The 16,728-nt window shown below is 49.7% G+C and overlaps 2 protein-coding genes across 2 annotated transcripts; both read right to left on the bottom strand.

Moving 5' to 3' along the window:
- Positions 1–29: 29 nt before the first annotated feature.
- On the bottom strand, positions 30–4,731 carry LOC137864456 (protocadherin beta-16-like). Its single transcript, XM_068698553.1, has one exon. It carries the CDS (start codon positions 4,063–4,065, stop codon positions 1,603–1,605), a length of 2,463 nt encoding a protein of 820 aa, XP_068554654.1. The 5' UTR covers positions 4,066–4,731; the 3' UTR covers positions 30–1,602.
- A 649-nt stretch (positions 4,732–5,380) lies between these two features.
- On the bottom strand, positions 5,381–13,627 carry LOC137864455 (protocadherin beta-15-like). The gene is made up of 3 exons (XM_068698552.1): positions 10,938–13,627; positions 7,269–10,337; positions 5,381–5,789 (listed from the first exon to the last, which is right to left on the bottom strand). Exons 2-3 carry the CDS (start codon positions 9,648–9,650, stop codon positions 5,700–5,702), a joined length of 2,472 nt encoding a protein of 823 aa, XP_068554653.1. The 5' UTR covers positions 9,651–10,337; positions 10,938–13,627; the 3' UTR covers positions 5,381–5,699.
- Between the last annotated feature and the right edge of the window lie 3,101 nt (positions 13,628–16,728).

Raw genomic sequence — 16,728 nt, 5'->3', positions numbered from 1 at the left:
TTTACAGTTACCATCATTCCCAGTATCATGAGTACTTCTAGAGCTTTGAGGTAATCTCCAGAATACAGACAACCCACCCTTTCTATCTCAGGTTGTGCACGTTTTTTCTGTGCCCTGGAGGTGATAGTACTCTGTCTAAGCATCTCTCTTGCTGGCCAAACTGGAGAAGCACACATCACAAATGCACACACGGCCCATGCATCTCAGACACAGAGATCCAGGAACCAGACAAGAAAGAGAGCAGTACTTGTGCTGCATTGAAACACAGGACTCACACCATCCTTTCCCTGCTGCCATGGGGACAAGGCTAAAGTGCATTACAAGAGCGTGTCTCGCTTTGCTTTTAAGGAAGGATGGCCAAGGGGCATTACCATGAGAATGACTGTTGCCCAATTTCACCCTTGTGTTACATCCCAGAAAAAGGACAGGATGAGGTCCACTTGCTCCCTAACAAGCAGGACAAAGAATTTAAGGAACGAAACTCTTTAGCAAGACAAAGAGCCAATATAAAGAGCCAAACTCTACTTATGAAGCATTTCAGAAAAGCTACTCCCGAGATGGAACATATTTCCTGAAGGGAGGAAACTTTAATTTCTTTAATTTAATTTAATTTATTTTGTTCTTGGGGGGTGAAGAAAATCATTCATCTGACTTCTTAGAGGGTCATTTGCTAGGACAATTACAAGTGCTGTTTTAATCTCCAGGAAACAAGGGTAAGTGTCATGAGCTAGATCCCTTTCATCTCTGAAACACTAGGCAGGGTCTTGCCTCATCAGTGGTGATCAGATGGGAAGGACGATTTTCCCTAACCTGTTTGAGATACTCCGCTGATGCATCGTGAGTTATCATTAGCCTTCTTTATGACAAGGGCATGATGCTGCCTCAGGTTCATCTTGGTGTCCATCGGGACCCCTGGGCCTTTTCCACCAGGCAGCTTTCATGGAACAAGGGATTCTTTCTCCCCAACTGAAAGACTTTTCACCTCTCCTTGTGGACTGCTCCTGGTCGGGACGTGGTCCTGGCCGCTGCCTCTTGCAGCCACGCTCCATCGGGCACATATGCACATGTCCCACTGCCCGCCGCACACACTCAAAAGCAAAGGCAAAGCCTGCAGCGGGCGAAAACGCCGAGCTTGACGCAAACGCACCGGTAGCGCCCGCAGCTCCGCAGCCTCTCCGCCCTCTACAATCTGCGAGAGCCTGCCATGATGCCAACCTCGGCACCCTGCCACAAACCCAACTGTAACACAACGACAAACACAATTCCGAGGGCCAAGGAGAAGGAGAAGGACAAGGACAAACACAAAGCCCGAGGACTAGGAGAAGGCCTTTCAACCCCGCACAGCGAGGCGGAGGCTTTTTCCGGAGGCACCTGTCCGCCTTCTCTGCTCTGAGAAACCAGGAAGGGGCCTCCGCGTGGATCTCCCTATCAGGTATTGTGCACGCAGAAAAACAGCACATCACTACATCTACTCGAGATCGCATGGTGGGGACGAGACATGGGAAATGCTCCCAGACAGGTGCAAGCACAAAGGCACCTCCTGCTCTACCGTGCAGGCATGCGCGCTGCAACCGCCCGGGCTTGAGGAGAGCAGGCAGGCAGTTAGAGCGACGGAAGGGCTGCTGTCCCCTGCTCAGGTCTCTTCTGGCCAGCGCGCTGCGGGCTGCACTCAAGCATATTGCCCTTGCCAGCCTCCGCGCAGCCTGGTGGACTCTGAGGACTCGGCAGGACGGGCCTCAGGAACTTGAAGTCACTCTGTCCCGAGTCGTTGGTCAAATACATCTCGTAGTGGTAGCCCGGCCACAGATCTCCCCTGCCGGCCATGTCCCTGGCGTCAGCAGTCAAGTCGCTGTCAGCAGAGCTGCGAGCAGAGGAGTTCGGGAGCGCCGGGCAGAGGCGACCCTTGCACAGCGTGGTCCCCGAAAAGGCTGCGATGACTACAAGGAGGAGTGAGGAGATGCAGCAGAGGGAGGCGATGAGGTAGGTAGTGAGAAGGTCGTGGTCGCCCTCTTCCTGCTGCGGGCTTCCCGCATGCGCCTGCGAAAGCTGCAGGAAGGCTTCAGAGAAGCCGTCCACCAGGGTGATGGTGAGGGTGGCAGTGGAGGAGCGCGGTGGCTGCCCGCGGTCTCGCACCAGCACGACGAGCCTGTGCCTGGGCGCGTCGCGCTCGGTCACGGCCCGCGCCGTGCGCACCTCACCGCTGTGCAGCCCCACGCGGAACAGCCCCGGCTCCGTCGCCTTGGCCAGCTCGTAGGACAGCCACGCGTTCTGCCCCGCGTCCGCGTCCACCGCCACCACCTTGGCCACCAGGTAACCTGCCTGCGCCCAGCGCGGCACCAACTCGCCCGCTGCCGCGCTGCCGTCGGGAGGTGGGTGCAGCACGACGGGCGCGTTGTCGTTCTCGTCCTGCACCAGCACCCGCAGCAGCGCCTCAGCGCTGAGCGCCGGCGAGCCCCCGTCAGCGGCGCGCACGGTCACCTCGAAGGCGTGCACCTCTTCGTAGTCCACTGGATGCAGAGCCCGCACTATGCCGCTCTCGGCCTCCACCGACAAGAAGGACCGCGCAGCGGAGACCCCCAGTGGAGTCAGCACCAGCATGTAGCTCACAAGGGCGTTTTCACCCGCGTCGGCGTCTGTGGCATTAAGGCGGCCCAGGATCGTCCCAGCGGGCTTGTTTTCACGTAGCACCATGTTGTAAATGGCCTGGGAGAAGGTGGGCGCGTTATCGTTCACGTCCGAGAGCCGCACCACCAGCGTCTTCGATGTTGAGAGTGCAGGAGTACCCGCGTCACTGGCCCGCACCGTCACGTTGTACCCCGACACCTTCTCTCGGTCCAACGCCTCCAATGTCACTAGCGCGTACGCTTCACCCACCAGCGGCAAAATGCTGAAGGGCTGCTCGCCCAGCAGCTCGCAGCTCGTCCTGCCGTTGTCCCCTGAGTCCCGGTCCCGCACGCTGAAGAGGGCCACCACCGTGTTCAGCGGGGCTGCTTCGGAGAGGCTGCTGGTGAGGGAGGTGATTGTTACCTCGGGGGCATTGTCGTTCACGTCCTGCACCCCCACCTCCACCTTGCAGTTCGCAGACAGGCCTCCTCCATCCGTTGCCTGGACGTCTATCTCGTAGGTCTTTATTTCTTCATAATCCAGTGGTTTTTTGAGTCGAATCTGCCCTGTCTCTGAATTTATTTTAAATGTCTCTCGATTATCCTCTGAATTTTGAACTATGGAATAGGCTATTTCCCCGTTCATTCCTGAGTCTAAATCTTTAGCAGACACGACTGCCACCAAGGTATCCTCGGAGCTATTTTCTAATACTCGGACCTTATACAGACTCTGCGTAAATACTGGAATGTTGTCATTTGCATCCAGGACTACCACGCGGATAACGGCTGTACCAGAGCGCGGTGGAAACCCACCATCCACAGCCGTGATGCTAAAAACCACTTCTGCCTGCTTTTCCCGGTCTAGCTCTCTGTCCAACACCAGCTCAGCGTGCCTCCTGCCGTCACTACGCTGCCGAGTGTAGATATGGAAATAACCGTTCGAGCTGATGTTGTAATGGTGAACACTGTTGTTCCCCACATCTGGATCCTGAGCGCTTTCCAGTAAAAAACGAGCTTTCGGCTTTGTAGTTTCCGAGATCTTTAAAATTATCTCTTTATTTAAGAACACGGGAGCATGATCATTAATGTCTGTGAGGCTTACCTCGGCGCGGAAGGACTGCAGTGGACCCTCCAACAATACATCGAAACGTACCAGGCAGCGCTCGCTCTGCCCGCACAGCTCCTCCCGATCCATCTGTTCTCGCACAAACAAATCCCCGGTGTGCTGATCCAGTTGAAAATACTGTTTTTCTCCTTCAGGAACGAGTCGAACCTGTCGAGTCGACAATTCCTCAGCGGTCAGTCCCAAATCCTTAACTATATTTCCCACAAGGGAGCCCCTCGCCGCCTCTTCGGGCACAGAGTACCGGGCGGTTTCTGCTCTCCCCCCCGACACGCAGAGAAGCAGTATTACAAACAACGCTCGCCCTGGAAGCGGTTCCTCCCTCTTTCTCAGCTCCATTTCCCTCTCGGCTAACCTTCCTTCCCCCTCCGTGAGCAGAATGGAGGTGTTGATCTATCCCGCCGACCCCCGATCGGAGCAGCCCCGGCTGGTCGAGCCCAAGGGCCGTGGAGCCGGGAGCTACGCAGAGCCTCTGCGGTCAGCAGCGGCACCAGGCGGCCGGCGTGCGAAAGTACACGGAGATCTCTGCAAAACCGCAAAAACAAGAGACAAACTGCTCGATTTCTTTGTTCTGAAACTATCTTTAACTCCCAGTACTACTCTGTTAAAAGTTCGAATAAGCAATGCTTCTTTTTGCCTTTTATCTGAAAATGAGATCTATATGAGGCTGCTTTTTCCTAGTGTCCTTCCCTAAAATGGCTCCGATTTTTTGTGCATACTAAATAAATGATTTTCAGGCCCTTTAGCTAAAAAGCTGTGTACAGCATCCAGAATGAGCCGGTCCATTAACCTTGCCAGTGATCGCTAGGTGGTTCCTTTTATTAGTTCTTGGACTGTTTTCTCGAATGGATTGAAATTGTTCCCGATTCACAACCTGTCAGGCCAGAAGCCCTTGCAAAGGGGCTCGGGCAGCATCTCTCTTTTCTCACCGATCTTAGCATGACTCAGACAAACCCACCCCACTCTGCTCTGGCAGAAGAACACCCTCTTCCCAAGATGTTCTGATTTGCCTTGTAAAATACCCACTTCTAATGCATGGATTTATTCTCAAAATACAACTCTTGTGGTGGGTATTACCTAGGCGATTACTGTGACAAGTGGTCTTTGAGATAGCACACTCACACGAGGGATTTACAGGTACCTTTTAGTGTTTATTTTGTCATCAGGCGTTTTACTCTTTTAAACGTGTGAGTGACAGGAAATACTACCTTACTTTATATTTTAATACCGATTAATGAAAGTAAAGGAAAACGGAATGCTCCTTGACTTTCTATATTCTAGAGTGCCTTCAGATTATTGTTAACGTTTTACTGTTAAAACACAAACAGTATTTTTAATTCTCTACTACCTTATATTCGATAATCCTGAAACGCTCTTTAACTGTTGATTTCGGCTTTATTATGAAAGAAAACGAAACAAATTTAAAAAGGGAATACAGTGCTCAAAGACCACTCTACTTCATGGACAACGTGTAAACTCATGATCGATTACAGTGTGCCAATGTCAGCCACTTCGAAAGTAATTTCCTTATGTTTGTTATTAAAAACTCCCTTGCAAGCCTCATTTAATTTAATAGCTGTATGACCTGGCATTCAACAAGTAGCAGAAAACCAAAACGTTATGAAGGAGCCCTCTTCACAATAACAAATAATACAGAAAAGCTGATGTAGGAAAAGCATATCTTGAACATGTTTCTGTTTTCATGTTTCCCTTAACATTCAGGAGAAATAGCACTCTCTCACAATCATACATCAAGTCTCAGTGTAATCAGCATGCAACATAGTCCTCCTCCATCCTTATCACAATTTCAAAATACCTATATGAACAAAATACTGTTTAAGATGAGAGTCCTTGCTGTCTCACAGGACTTGTACCTCACTGGTACTTTTTTGGTGCATGTTCCGTCTCTCTGCTCTCCTTTCCCTGTGAGGACGTTAGCCAGTGAGGACCAAGATGTTTGTCTTTCTCCTCACTTACTGATGGGTGAGCCAAGGATTTTGATCAGAACTGGCATTTTCCTCTGCTGGCCTGGGACCCGTGCCTTCAGAGAGGGGAACTCGACCCTGCGAAGAGCAGAATGGAGTGTTGATATTTGGACGTCGAGGGTAAGCAGCTGTCAGCGAGACGCTTAGAGGGCTTGTCTTAAACCAGTGCGTGAGTCAAAGAGGGAGGAAGGATGGGAGTCAGGTCTCTGACCTGAACGAGGTAAAATAAAAGCCCTAAAGCGTCCTCCTATATGGACAACAAAAAGTCACCACTGGAAAGTTTTTATTAATTTGGGGGGGGGGGGGGGGAGAATGGGGGAGGGAGAAGAGGATTTAAAACAGGAAGAGCTCCAAACCTGTTTCTCGCAAACAGAAAACGTGATTTAATGTTGATATTTCGAGGTGGGTCTTTGTGTCCTCTTAATGCCACTGCCATGGCAGTTCTGAGAACCTGTAGTAATGTGAGGCCAAGTCATCAGTGGTTATTAAATTTGAAGACGTTACGGAGTGACCATAAAAAGGTGGTTGTGGGTCTCCTTTCTCATATATGTCCATTTTGCAGACTCACGTGAAGTTTTAGATGGGCATCAGACACAAATAACCCCACCTTTAGTGGCAACTTGGACTCAATGTGAGAATGAGGAGAGGAGGAGCTGTTTCGATAATCATTATTGGTCTCCCCCATATTGTTTGAACAGACGGACGTTAAACGCCTTAGATAAGACTCATTATAAGTTCACAGCACCGTGAAGTGAGATACTGGTACTGTCGGAGAGCACCCGGCTGGGCCAGGAAGGGACAAAGAGGTTGCCTTGTAAAGCCCCGATCTCCATATTTTGATGGGCATTTTTTTTTTATGGCCAATAATTGTTTTGATGGCTTTTGTTAACAAAGGCCACAAAAATATACCGGATTTTCATGATATATAGCTCCGTGGACCACGTCAGATTGTGAGACAGCTTGGCTTCAGCACCACTATCCCAGTAAGCGGCAGCTGCCAGCGCCGTGCACCAGCTCTTGATAACAGTGCAGGGGGCGCCATCAGAATGGTAACACCCCGACCCACCTCTGCCCCCGTAGACCCTGTTGCTAACCAATGAACAGGGACACCACGACCCCAGGGATAGTGTCTCCGGGAGTGGTGTCGTTCCTGCACCCGGCCCCTACGGACTCTACACAAGACGTGGGCAGGACCCACTGTGTGGCTCCCGCATCCATCCTCCTGGTTCACATCTTCCCATGGTCCAGCTGCCCCCCCACCCCCCCCCCCTTTTGGGATGACACCACAGACTTAATCTCACACAAATGACCAGGGCATGAAGCCGAATGCAGAACCGGGGTTAGACCGCACTTGGGGAGCAGCCGAGCGCGCGGCGGCGGCTCTGACACTACCACCACCCACTCCTATCTTCCCGGAGACTCTTTCAGGACCAGCTCTGCCACTTTGCTGCTCCCTACTGCCCCACTTCTACATTCAGGGATGATTCCCGACCCCTCTGCTCCCACCCCGCCCTCCCCCCCCGCCCCCCGTCACCTCGGCCCGCGCAGGTCCCTCACCTGTGCAGCCCAGTCGGCTTCTTCCCCGAGGTTGGCCGAGCACACCGAGCTCCGCTGGTCGCCCGGGCCGTGGGGCAGCCCAGCTGGGAAGCAGGGGAAGAGGGGCCTAAGGAAGCGGAACTCGCTGTTGACGGTCCCGGCGGCGAAGCAGACATCGTATACATAGCTACGGGGCAAGGAGCCAGCGCTGCTCTCAGCGGCAGATTTCGGGAAAGTGGGCAAGGGCCCCGCCATGCTCTGCCTGGCCCGCCGCAACCTCACAACCACGGCGGCCGCTGCAGTGGCCAGGAACAGCGCGGACACGCAGGCCAAGCAGATGATGAGGTACAGGGTGAGCCTCCCGTCGGGATCGGTGGCCGGCGCCTCTTCGCTCACACGCAAGTGGGCTTCAGAGAAGCCGTCCACCAGGGTGATGGTGAGGGTGGCAGTGGAGGAGCGCGGTGGCTGCCCGCGGTCTCGCACCAGCACGATGAGCTTGTGCCTGGGCGCGTCGCGCTCGGTCACGGCCCGCGCCGTGCGCACCTCGCCGTTGTGCAGCCCCACGCGGAACAGCCCCGGCTCCGTCGCCTTGGCCAGCTCGTAGGACAGCCACGCGTTCTGCCCCGCGTCCGCGTCCACCGCCACCACCTTGGCCACCAGGTAACCTGCCTGCGCCCAGCGTGGCACCAACTCGCCCGCTGCCGCGCTGCCGTCGGGAGGTGGGTGCAGCACGACGGGCGCGTTGTCGTTCTCGTCCCGCACCAGCACCCGCAGCAGCGCCTCGGCGCTGAGCGCCGGCGAGCCCCCGTCAGCGGCGCGCACGGTCACCTCGATGGCGCGCACTTCTTCGTAGTCTAGTGGGCGGAGGATGTAAACGTCCCCATTTTCAGAGTTGATCGACACGTCGGGCTGCTCTTTGTCCTCTCGCACCAGCGCGTAGCTCACACGGGAGTTTTTACCCGCATCGGCGTCTGTGGCATTTACATTGCCGATCCGGAGCATAGGGTTGTTGTTCTCGTTCACTGATATGGTATAAACGTCCTGTGTGAACTCCGGGGGATTGTCGTTCACATCGGATATCTGCACGAAGATTCTTTCCCGAGAACTCAGCCGAGATCTGCCCCAGTCTATGGCTGTGATGGTGATGTTGTACTCCGCCGTCCTTTCCCTGTCCAGGGCCGCGTTTGTGCGCAGCTCGTAGTAATTGTCGAAAGTGGGGGTGAGACTGAAGGGCAAATCGACATCAATCGCGCACTCCGTCCTACCGTTGTCTCCCGAGTCCCGGTCCCGCACACTGAACAGGGCCACCACGGTCCGGGGCGGGGCATCCTCAGGGATAGAGGCAGTGAGGGAGGTGAGCGCTATCTCCGGGGCGTTGTCGTTCACGTCCAGCACCTCCACATGCACTTTGCAATGTGCAGACAGTCCTCCTCCATCGGTGGCTCTCACCACCAACTTGTGTTTTTTTGTTTCTTCGAAATCCAGGTTGCCCGAGACCCGGATCTCTCCGGTGGCAGCGTTCAGCTCGAAGAGCTGGCGGGACCGCTCCGATGTCTGGGTGAAGGCATACCGCACTCTGCCGTAGGACCCTTCGTCGGGATCCGCGGCCGCGACCCTAACCACCAGCTGCTCTGGGGGGCTGTTTTCAGCCACGCGGACCTCGTAGACCTCCCGGGAGAAAACCGGAATATTGTCGTTGGCATCCAGCACCACGATCCGGACCTGAGCCGTGCCTGACCTGGGCGGCGAGCCCCCGTCGATGGCGGAGAGGAGTAAATTCATCTCCCCCTGCTGTTCGCGGTCCAGCTGCCTCTGTAGGACGAGTTCCGCGTATTTAGCTCCATCTTTCCCTGTTCCGAGAGCGAGGGAGAAATGTGAATTGGACCCGAGGCTGTAGTTCTGCAGGCCGTTGCTCCCCACGTCCCTGTCCTGGGCGGTTTCTAGGGGGAAACGAGACCCGGGGGATGTTGTTTCCAGAATTTCCAAAACCATTTCCTTCTCCGGGAATACGGGGGAGTTGTCGTTCACGTCACGAACCTCCACCTCCCCTCGGATCAACTGCACCGGACTTTCAAATAATATCTTAAAGAAGAGTGTGCAGATATCGCTCTGCGGACAGATCGCCTCTCGGTCCAGCGTATTCTTTACCGTCAGGACTCCGGTGTTTAGATTGAGGCGGAAATACTGCTCGTTCCCCTCGGACACAACACGGGCATTGCGAGACGCGAGCTGGCTCGGAGAAACACCCAGGTCCTTTGCGATATTGCCGACAAAGGAGTCCCTCTCCATTTCCTCCGCCAGAGAATAGCGGAGGGTTTCGGCCCCGCTCTGACACACGCAAACGCACAGAACAAACAAGACCACTTGCCTCTCAGTGCCTCTGCTTTGTCTCCCAAACGCCATGACTCTCCAAATAAGCCCTCCTTTCCGGGCATCCGCCGTTGTTCCCCGTATTTTAAAGGGAGGCAGAGCGATGTTTGTCAGGAATCATGAAGCCTGAAACCCCCCCGGCTCCGTGCCCCGCCGCCCTCCCAGCAGCTCGCACGGTTTTTCTGCCTCCCTGTATCTGAAAAGCCAGCGCAGAGAAGAATCTGCCGGTCCGTGGCCAACATCCCCACCCAGCGTTTCAAGGGGGAATATATTCTTTGCATTCGGGACAGAGCTGCTGATCTCATGTTTGCTGCTTGAATCTCCACTCTTCTTACCAACAGAAGCCAAAAGTTGTAGAGTAAATATTTGCCGTATTTGAAGAAGTCTTGCTCCCCATACAGAGTGGCAACATCTTGGGTATGATTTTCTAGCCCACCACCGCGAACTCTTCAAATACAGCTTTCAGTTTTCCTCTGTGCTGTAGAGGGATTGCGAAAAGCTGTCACTTCCACGGGATGAATAGTGGTGTTTGCCTTCTTTGCCTCTTGTTAATTAGCACAGGACAATCAGCAAGTGGGGCATGCTAATGTCAGGGAAACTGTTGAATAGGAAAGCTGGTGCCAGAGAGCTTATAGGGAAAGGTCTAGGAAGTAAATGATTCACCATCACTCTATCTCGCAATTTCACTAAAATGTTACTAAAATGACATGTCATCCTGTCCTGGTTTCAGTTAGCACAGAATTAATTTTCTTCCTAGTAGCTGGTGGAATGCTGTGTTTTGGCTTAGGATGAGAAGAGTGCTGATAACACCCCGATGCTTTAATTGTTGCAGAGCAGTGCTTATACTAAGCCAAGGACATCTCAGCCTTTTGCTCTGTCCTGCCAACGGGCAGGCTGGGGGTGCAGTAAGAGCTGGGAGGGGACAGACCCAGGACAGGTGACCCAAACTAGCCAAAGGGGTATTCCATACCATCTGACGTCATGCTAAACAATATATAGGGGTGGCTAGCCGGGGGGAGGGGGCCGGACTGCTCGGGGTTAGGCTGGGCATCGGTCAGCGAGTGGTGAGCAATTGCATTGTGCATCACTTGTTTGTACATACTATTATTACTTTCCTATTATCACCATTGTATTATTATTGTTATTATTTTATTATTATTTTGTTATTATTATTTTCCTGTCTTATTAAACTGTCTTTATCTCAACTCACGGGCTTCACTTTCCATTTCTCTCCCCCGTCCCAGAGAGGGAGGGGGGAGGGTGAGCGAACGGCTGCGTGGTGTTTAGCTGCCGGCCGGGTTAAACCACGACAATCCTAACGTTGTTCACGTCACTTTGTGTGTCACACTTTGCCCAGACAACACAGGATTCCCGTGCTTTGCCGTGTGAAAAGCGTCTTTCTCCGTGAGTTGGCCGTGAATCTTCCTTTGCTCCCACGCCAAGGTGTGTCACCACAAAACCCAGCACTCACACATTCATGAAAAATGTCCCCAGCCGTACACAAACGTAAAAATTCTGTAACCTGCTTTCACATTTTGGAGATGTATCTCCCTTTCTCCTCTGATATTACCACACGATTTAGAAATACCTGCAAGGACGTTGTGCTCAGAGATCAAACCTGAACTCCTGCACTTGTGTAAGGTTATTTAAGGCTATTTAATACAAAGGACAAGAAAAGTAAACACCTAGAGACACAAACTTTAACGACCAATGACAATGACAAAGACCACGAACCTTAGGATACTGGTTGATGGGCCATTAAAGGAGCTATCCAAGTGTAGATTCCAAGAGGTTCTACCAAACACGGAAAGGAAAGGACATTATCATGGATTGTCAGAAAGGATGTCGTAAGAAGCAACAAAATGATTATGAGATGTTGGAGGTGTGTGTAGGAATCTTCAGAATTTATTATGGGATGATTAGAGGCAGGATCATTCTCAGGGAAAGGTATAATTCGCCTCTTTGGGAGGATCTGGGAGGAATAAATACAAGAAAGTGGAGGAGGGAGGTGGGAAACGTGCCAGATAAGAGATAAAGCCCCCAGGGCACACCTTGCCAGCCCCGAGGATCGCGTTACATCACGACTACTCTTACGGACTCTGGGCAAGATCTGGCCAGGACACATACAAGGTACTGATGATGCACATAGCTACCCTTGAGACCAGTCTTCCTTCCTTCCTTCCTTGGATGTGTCTTTCTCTCTGGTTTCTATCGTCATCAGCAACACAGAAGCTTGTTGTAAAAACAACTGTAGGTTAAGTACATCAGTAGATGAAGTTGTTTGGGAATGCGGTTCCTCATTCACGTCATGGAGAAATAACAGTGGCACCTGGTATCCATTTGCTTGTGCCCTCACCAGTGCCCCTATGCAACCTCTTGGAACCTCAGAGAGAGGAAGGTGGACCTGTAACCTTGCTTTACTGTAAATCCTTGGCTCCACTAAGGCCGAGAACAAATCCAGGTGGAGAATATTTCACTTCATTTCTGAAGAGGGACTTTATCCTTCAGCTTCAGGTGTAGAAGGGTTTAACAGGAACAGCGATCCTTAACAGAACTCTTAGATTCAATAATATCTTTGTACATGAGAAGTTGTTGCCCTTAGATTGAAGGTCACACTCTTTCAGATTGTAGAGAAACATAAAATGAAGTAAATCACTTACCATGCATCATTGGATAGCTAATGACTCCATCTTCCATTGAGTTACAACAATAAAATGAGTGTGTATGGAAAAGCCTCACAGGAAAAGCAAGAAGTAACTGTGCTGCCAGGTGAAGGTACATTGTGTGTAGGACAGACTAAAGAACCATAGCCATAATATTACATAATCTGCATAAATTTGTCAGAGAATTTGCTTATCTCCTTAAACACATAGTGATGTTGCAGGCTTTCTTGATTTTTTGTTTAGTGATAATTCCTTTACCCTAAGAACGTTGTTTAAAATAAACAAAACCTAGTTCTTCTTTAAAAGACTCACATCTTAAATCTAGAAAAGAGCCACGGCAACATATTTTGCTCATTTCCTGTTGGGTCTCCATGTTTAAGGACACAGTGTTCCTAAAATAGAATTCTTCCCGCATTTCTGCATCCTGAGCAATTTCAGTTTCAAAATCCCCTGCCTGGTCTTCAGTCTGGAAATTCAGATCATGCGAGTGAAAGCTGACTGTTCCCAGGTCACGTTTGGCTCACCCCGATAAAAACTTCTGCACCATCCCTGGAGCCACTGCCCCGCAGCTGTGAGAACCGTCTTCTCTGGCACGCCCTGTGGCTCGGGAGGAACATTCCCTCAGAATGAAAGCACAGATGCTTTCCAGAACCAGTGTGCTTTCCATGGCCGAGTGCAAGGAGGGAGCCACACTATCCTTCCCAGCCAGCTCTCAGGACGAATTTCTTCTTACTCTTCTGGCACTCAATCCCCAGAGCTCCCGCAGAGCTTCTGCCCTGAGCTCCTCAGCTGGATGCAAAAGTGACGAAAGTCGGGAGAATCATTCCGCACCTCCTGGTTCTCCTTTATATGACAAATACTACTGGTATATATTCTATTTGTGGTTTACTGAGAGACAAACCAGCCTCCTCTCTGCATTCAGTCCAGTTCATGCTTCCCCAATCACTCTGTTAAACGTAAACATTTCTTTCTCGCGGTACTAAGCCGATGCTTACCAGCCAACGGGCTCTGCCTGACTCCATATTCCCCAGGAACGGCATATGGCATCAGCAGGCGGTTACAGCCTGGGTGACCTTCTTCCTCCTTCACATTCCCAATTCTGTCGCGTGCTCTTGGAAGTTCCAGACGGTTCTTGATGCGGCAGATCCCTTGGAAAGCCTTAGAACTGGGGTGTATTCCAGAGCAAGCAGGATATTTCGACTGGGCTCTCAGCTAACGTCAGCCGTGCAGCATCTGGCTGGTGCTCACTGGTTTCTCACTGCCCGGCAGCGGCACTGGGCGTCCAGAGCAGGAACTACACATGGGCGTCTACCCGCCAGCCTCATCACGCCCCTCCTCCGTCAGGTGTTGGCTATTGCTAGAGCAAATTATGGAATACGCTTCCCACCTGAAGTATTTGGCAAATACACACTTAGTACTTACTGAGACATCTCGTCTGGCACTAAGAATCCAAGCCGGTATGAAACATCCTGTAGGTGTCCTATACAAACCTTGTGTTAAATGTTCTTAACAAAGATGTGTGCTATGGGCAAGCATTGGGAGACTGCTTGTGCACTGTACAGAACATATTCTAGAAGCAGAGAGATACTCTACAAGTTTTCAAGCACACACCGGTTGCAGGAGGCTCAGAGCTTTGGATACTTTCTTTTTCACAAGAGAATCTCTAGCTGCTGTGTGTTCTCCCTAAGGTAATCTGAAGTGAAGAATTAGCTCAGTATTAATATCAATGTATTTCCTCCTGTGTAATAGTACTTAATTTCTACTAACACCAGTTCTCGAGGGTATTTGCTCTGAAATCTCTCCTGAATATCTTCCAGATTGGAGAATGAAGAGAAATCCCCTGCTTCAAATGTCTAAACTCATATACGTTCTCAGAGAAATTCTGATAGATGCAGTCTTTAGTCTCCAAAGATAATGCTGGACAGAAGATACCACCCAAACATCTACCCATACTTTTTCCACGTGCCTTATTTGGAGGAAGGAATTCTCACTTTTATCTCTTTAGTCCTGGTAGTCTTCAATACTTATTTTAAAATGAACCCTTTTCAGCTTCAACATTTTGCTACTACTAATGCTTTCTGGAGCCAACTAAGCAATTACTATCATCTTTGTAAATTTTGTGCTCAGTGAGATCCAGTTTCTCCATCTTCATTCTCACTCCTACATCAAATATACAGCAGGAAAATGTTCTTCATAAATTCCTAGAACAGCATGTTTTCATGGTGATCTCAAATAGCCCACAAATAATATTATAATCTCTAAATCTATGTTAATATATCTCGTGGGGAGAAGTAATATCTATTAAGATTGTTTTTTTTCCACTTTTTTTTTTTTTAATACAATTCTTTTTTTTATGACTGCTTCCACAGTTTTCTGGAGTGACAATTTCAGTTGACCAGGAGGAGATACACATGGAAAAGTTATGTGATAAAGAGAAAAGTATGAAGTTGCTAAGTAATTCAAGCCCACTGTATCAATAGTTCTGGCTTTCCAAATTTTCATGAAGCAAAAGAGGAGAGTAAGGTGATAGTAACATTTGCATAACCTTGAAAACGAGTTCAGGGACAGAAGGGCCACAAAGAAATCACACGAAAAAAGAGCAAGAAAATCCCAACTTGTGGACAAATGTTTCTCCAATTCACTACCTGAAGATGGTGAATAGGAGTGATTGAAGGAAAACTGGTGAGTGACATAGCAAATAGAAGAGAAGTACACAGATTGTATGCTGTTTTGGACACGGAAATTTCCTGTGTGCATTTTTCAATGCACAAAACAGGAATGAAAGGACTTGGGGAGAGATTGGACTGGGAAAGACTAATTTTGAAATTCTAGCTGGTCAACTGAGAAGGAGAGCTTGAAATGAGAAGCAGATTTGGAAGTGAAGAAAAGAAAGAGAAAGGAGAAGGAGAGATAGTGATGGTTAGAAGAGGGAAAGATGCCATGAAAGAGAGCCCAAGAGAAAACAAGTATGAACCTGCTTGCATGCCAAAGCTGATTAAGGAGGGTAAAGAAAGGGAAATGTATCCATCCTGAAGGGAACTTAGGAGGAACTTGTCAGTGTAGCATCAGTAAGAAAAGAATCATAGTGGTCATTATCAAAGGGAAAATTGGGTTCAATCATTGAAAAGGACATGGAAAAATCTGGAGAAAAGAAGGAAGGGAGCAGAAACAATCTCAAATCAAAGCAGGGGTATGGATCAGAAAGGAAATGAAATGCACATAAAAGAAGAAGGAACAAAACTATTAGGAGAGGGAGGTAGGAAGAAAAGCTGAGATACAGACTTCTGGTTTGTGCCTGTCCTTCCCCCATTCCCAGGATTGTGTGAGGACCTAGAATCTCTCTTTTTCATCTTTCTACCTCAGAATGTCTCTATTTCCACTCGGGGAGCAAGAAAATTAGCAGAATGTATCAGCAAAACAAAGGGAACCTTAGTATTCTAGCCAGCCTAAGAGGATGAACTGCACAGAAAAAGCAATCAGCAGTGCTCTACTTCCTCAGTCCCCTGATGCCAGTCTTGGTCATCTTTAAACCTATTTCCCCAGTTCTGTAACCCCTGGATCTCATTCTCAGTAAGTGGCATGAAAACATTGAGAAAATGGAAACACCTTGTCCAGTGCCACCTAAAAGGGAGGTCAGTGGTCAAGCACAACTTCATGGACAGAGTAATCACTGTCTGGAAGGAACACAGAGCTTCTGAACAGATATTTTCAAAGGAGACAGAGAGATCAAAGGAGCTGTCATGTTTACTCATGTCATAGATGAACACAGATTTGGGTCAACACAAGGTCACCCTGCTTAACATCTACTGATTCTGAAGATACTAGTGAATAGTCCAGTGGTTCACAGTGGCCAATGCTATTTTAAACCAAATCTAGCTAAATGGTAAGGTCATTTTAATCCCAGATCAAAAAAAATTTGGCTTATGCTTTGCAGAAGCAGCAGAGATCTCCTGTGTTGGGAAGGTAACTGGGAAGACAAAGTCTTTTTGTGCCCTCTGTTTAAGTCCTACTTCTCTGTCCTCAGCTACAGGTCTCCACATCTCACATTACAGTTCCAGCAGCAGCTGCAGACCAGGTCACTGACACAACTAAACCATCCCCAGAAACACAGAGTGACTTGTGAACTTTATGGCACATTTTGACACAAAATAGTGAGATGTGGGCTCTGAGTATGTCAGGATAAACCATGGTATCTTCACTGTTTTATTTCATACATGTTGTATCTTGAGAAAACTGAACTGTGCAAAGCTGTCTTTCTTTCTGAGAATGTTCTGACATTCTCTGTACTACTGACTGATGACATGTAGATAGTCTTTCTTTCAGATTATCTATGGGCCTTCCAGAACAGAATTTGTCCATCCTATGGGGAGAAATCCAGACAGGATTTGTTTATCTTTTAGGCAACAGGCAAATATTCACATCAATATCACATTTAGGAACAGAGTGGA

This window comes from Anas acuta, chromosome 14, assembly GCF_963932015.1.
Source record: "Anas acuta chromosome 14, bAnaAcu1.1, whole genome shotgun sequence".
NCBI lineage: Eukaryota > Metazoa > Chordata > Aves > Anseriformes > Anatidae > Anas > Anas acuta.
The sequence above is the reverse complement of the archived record's forward strand: the minus strand, read 5'-3'. Positions and strand labels throughout refer to the sequence as shown.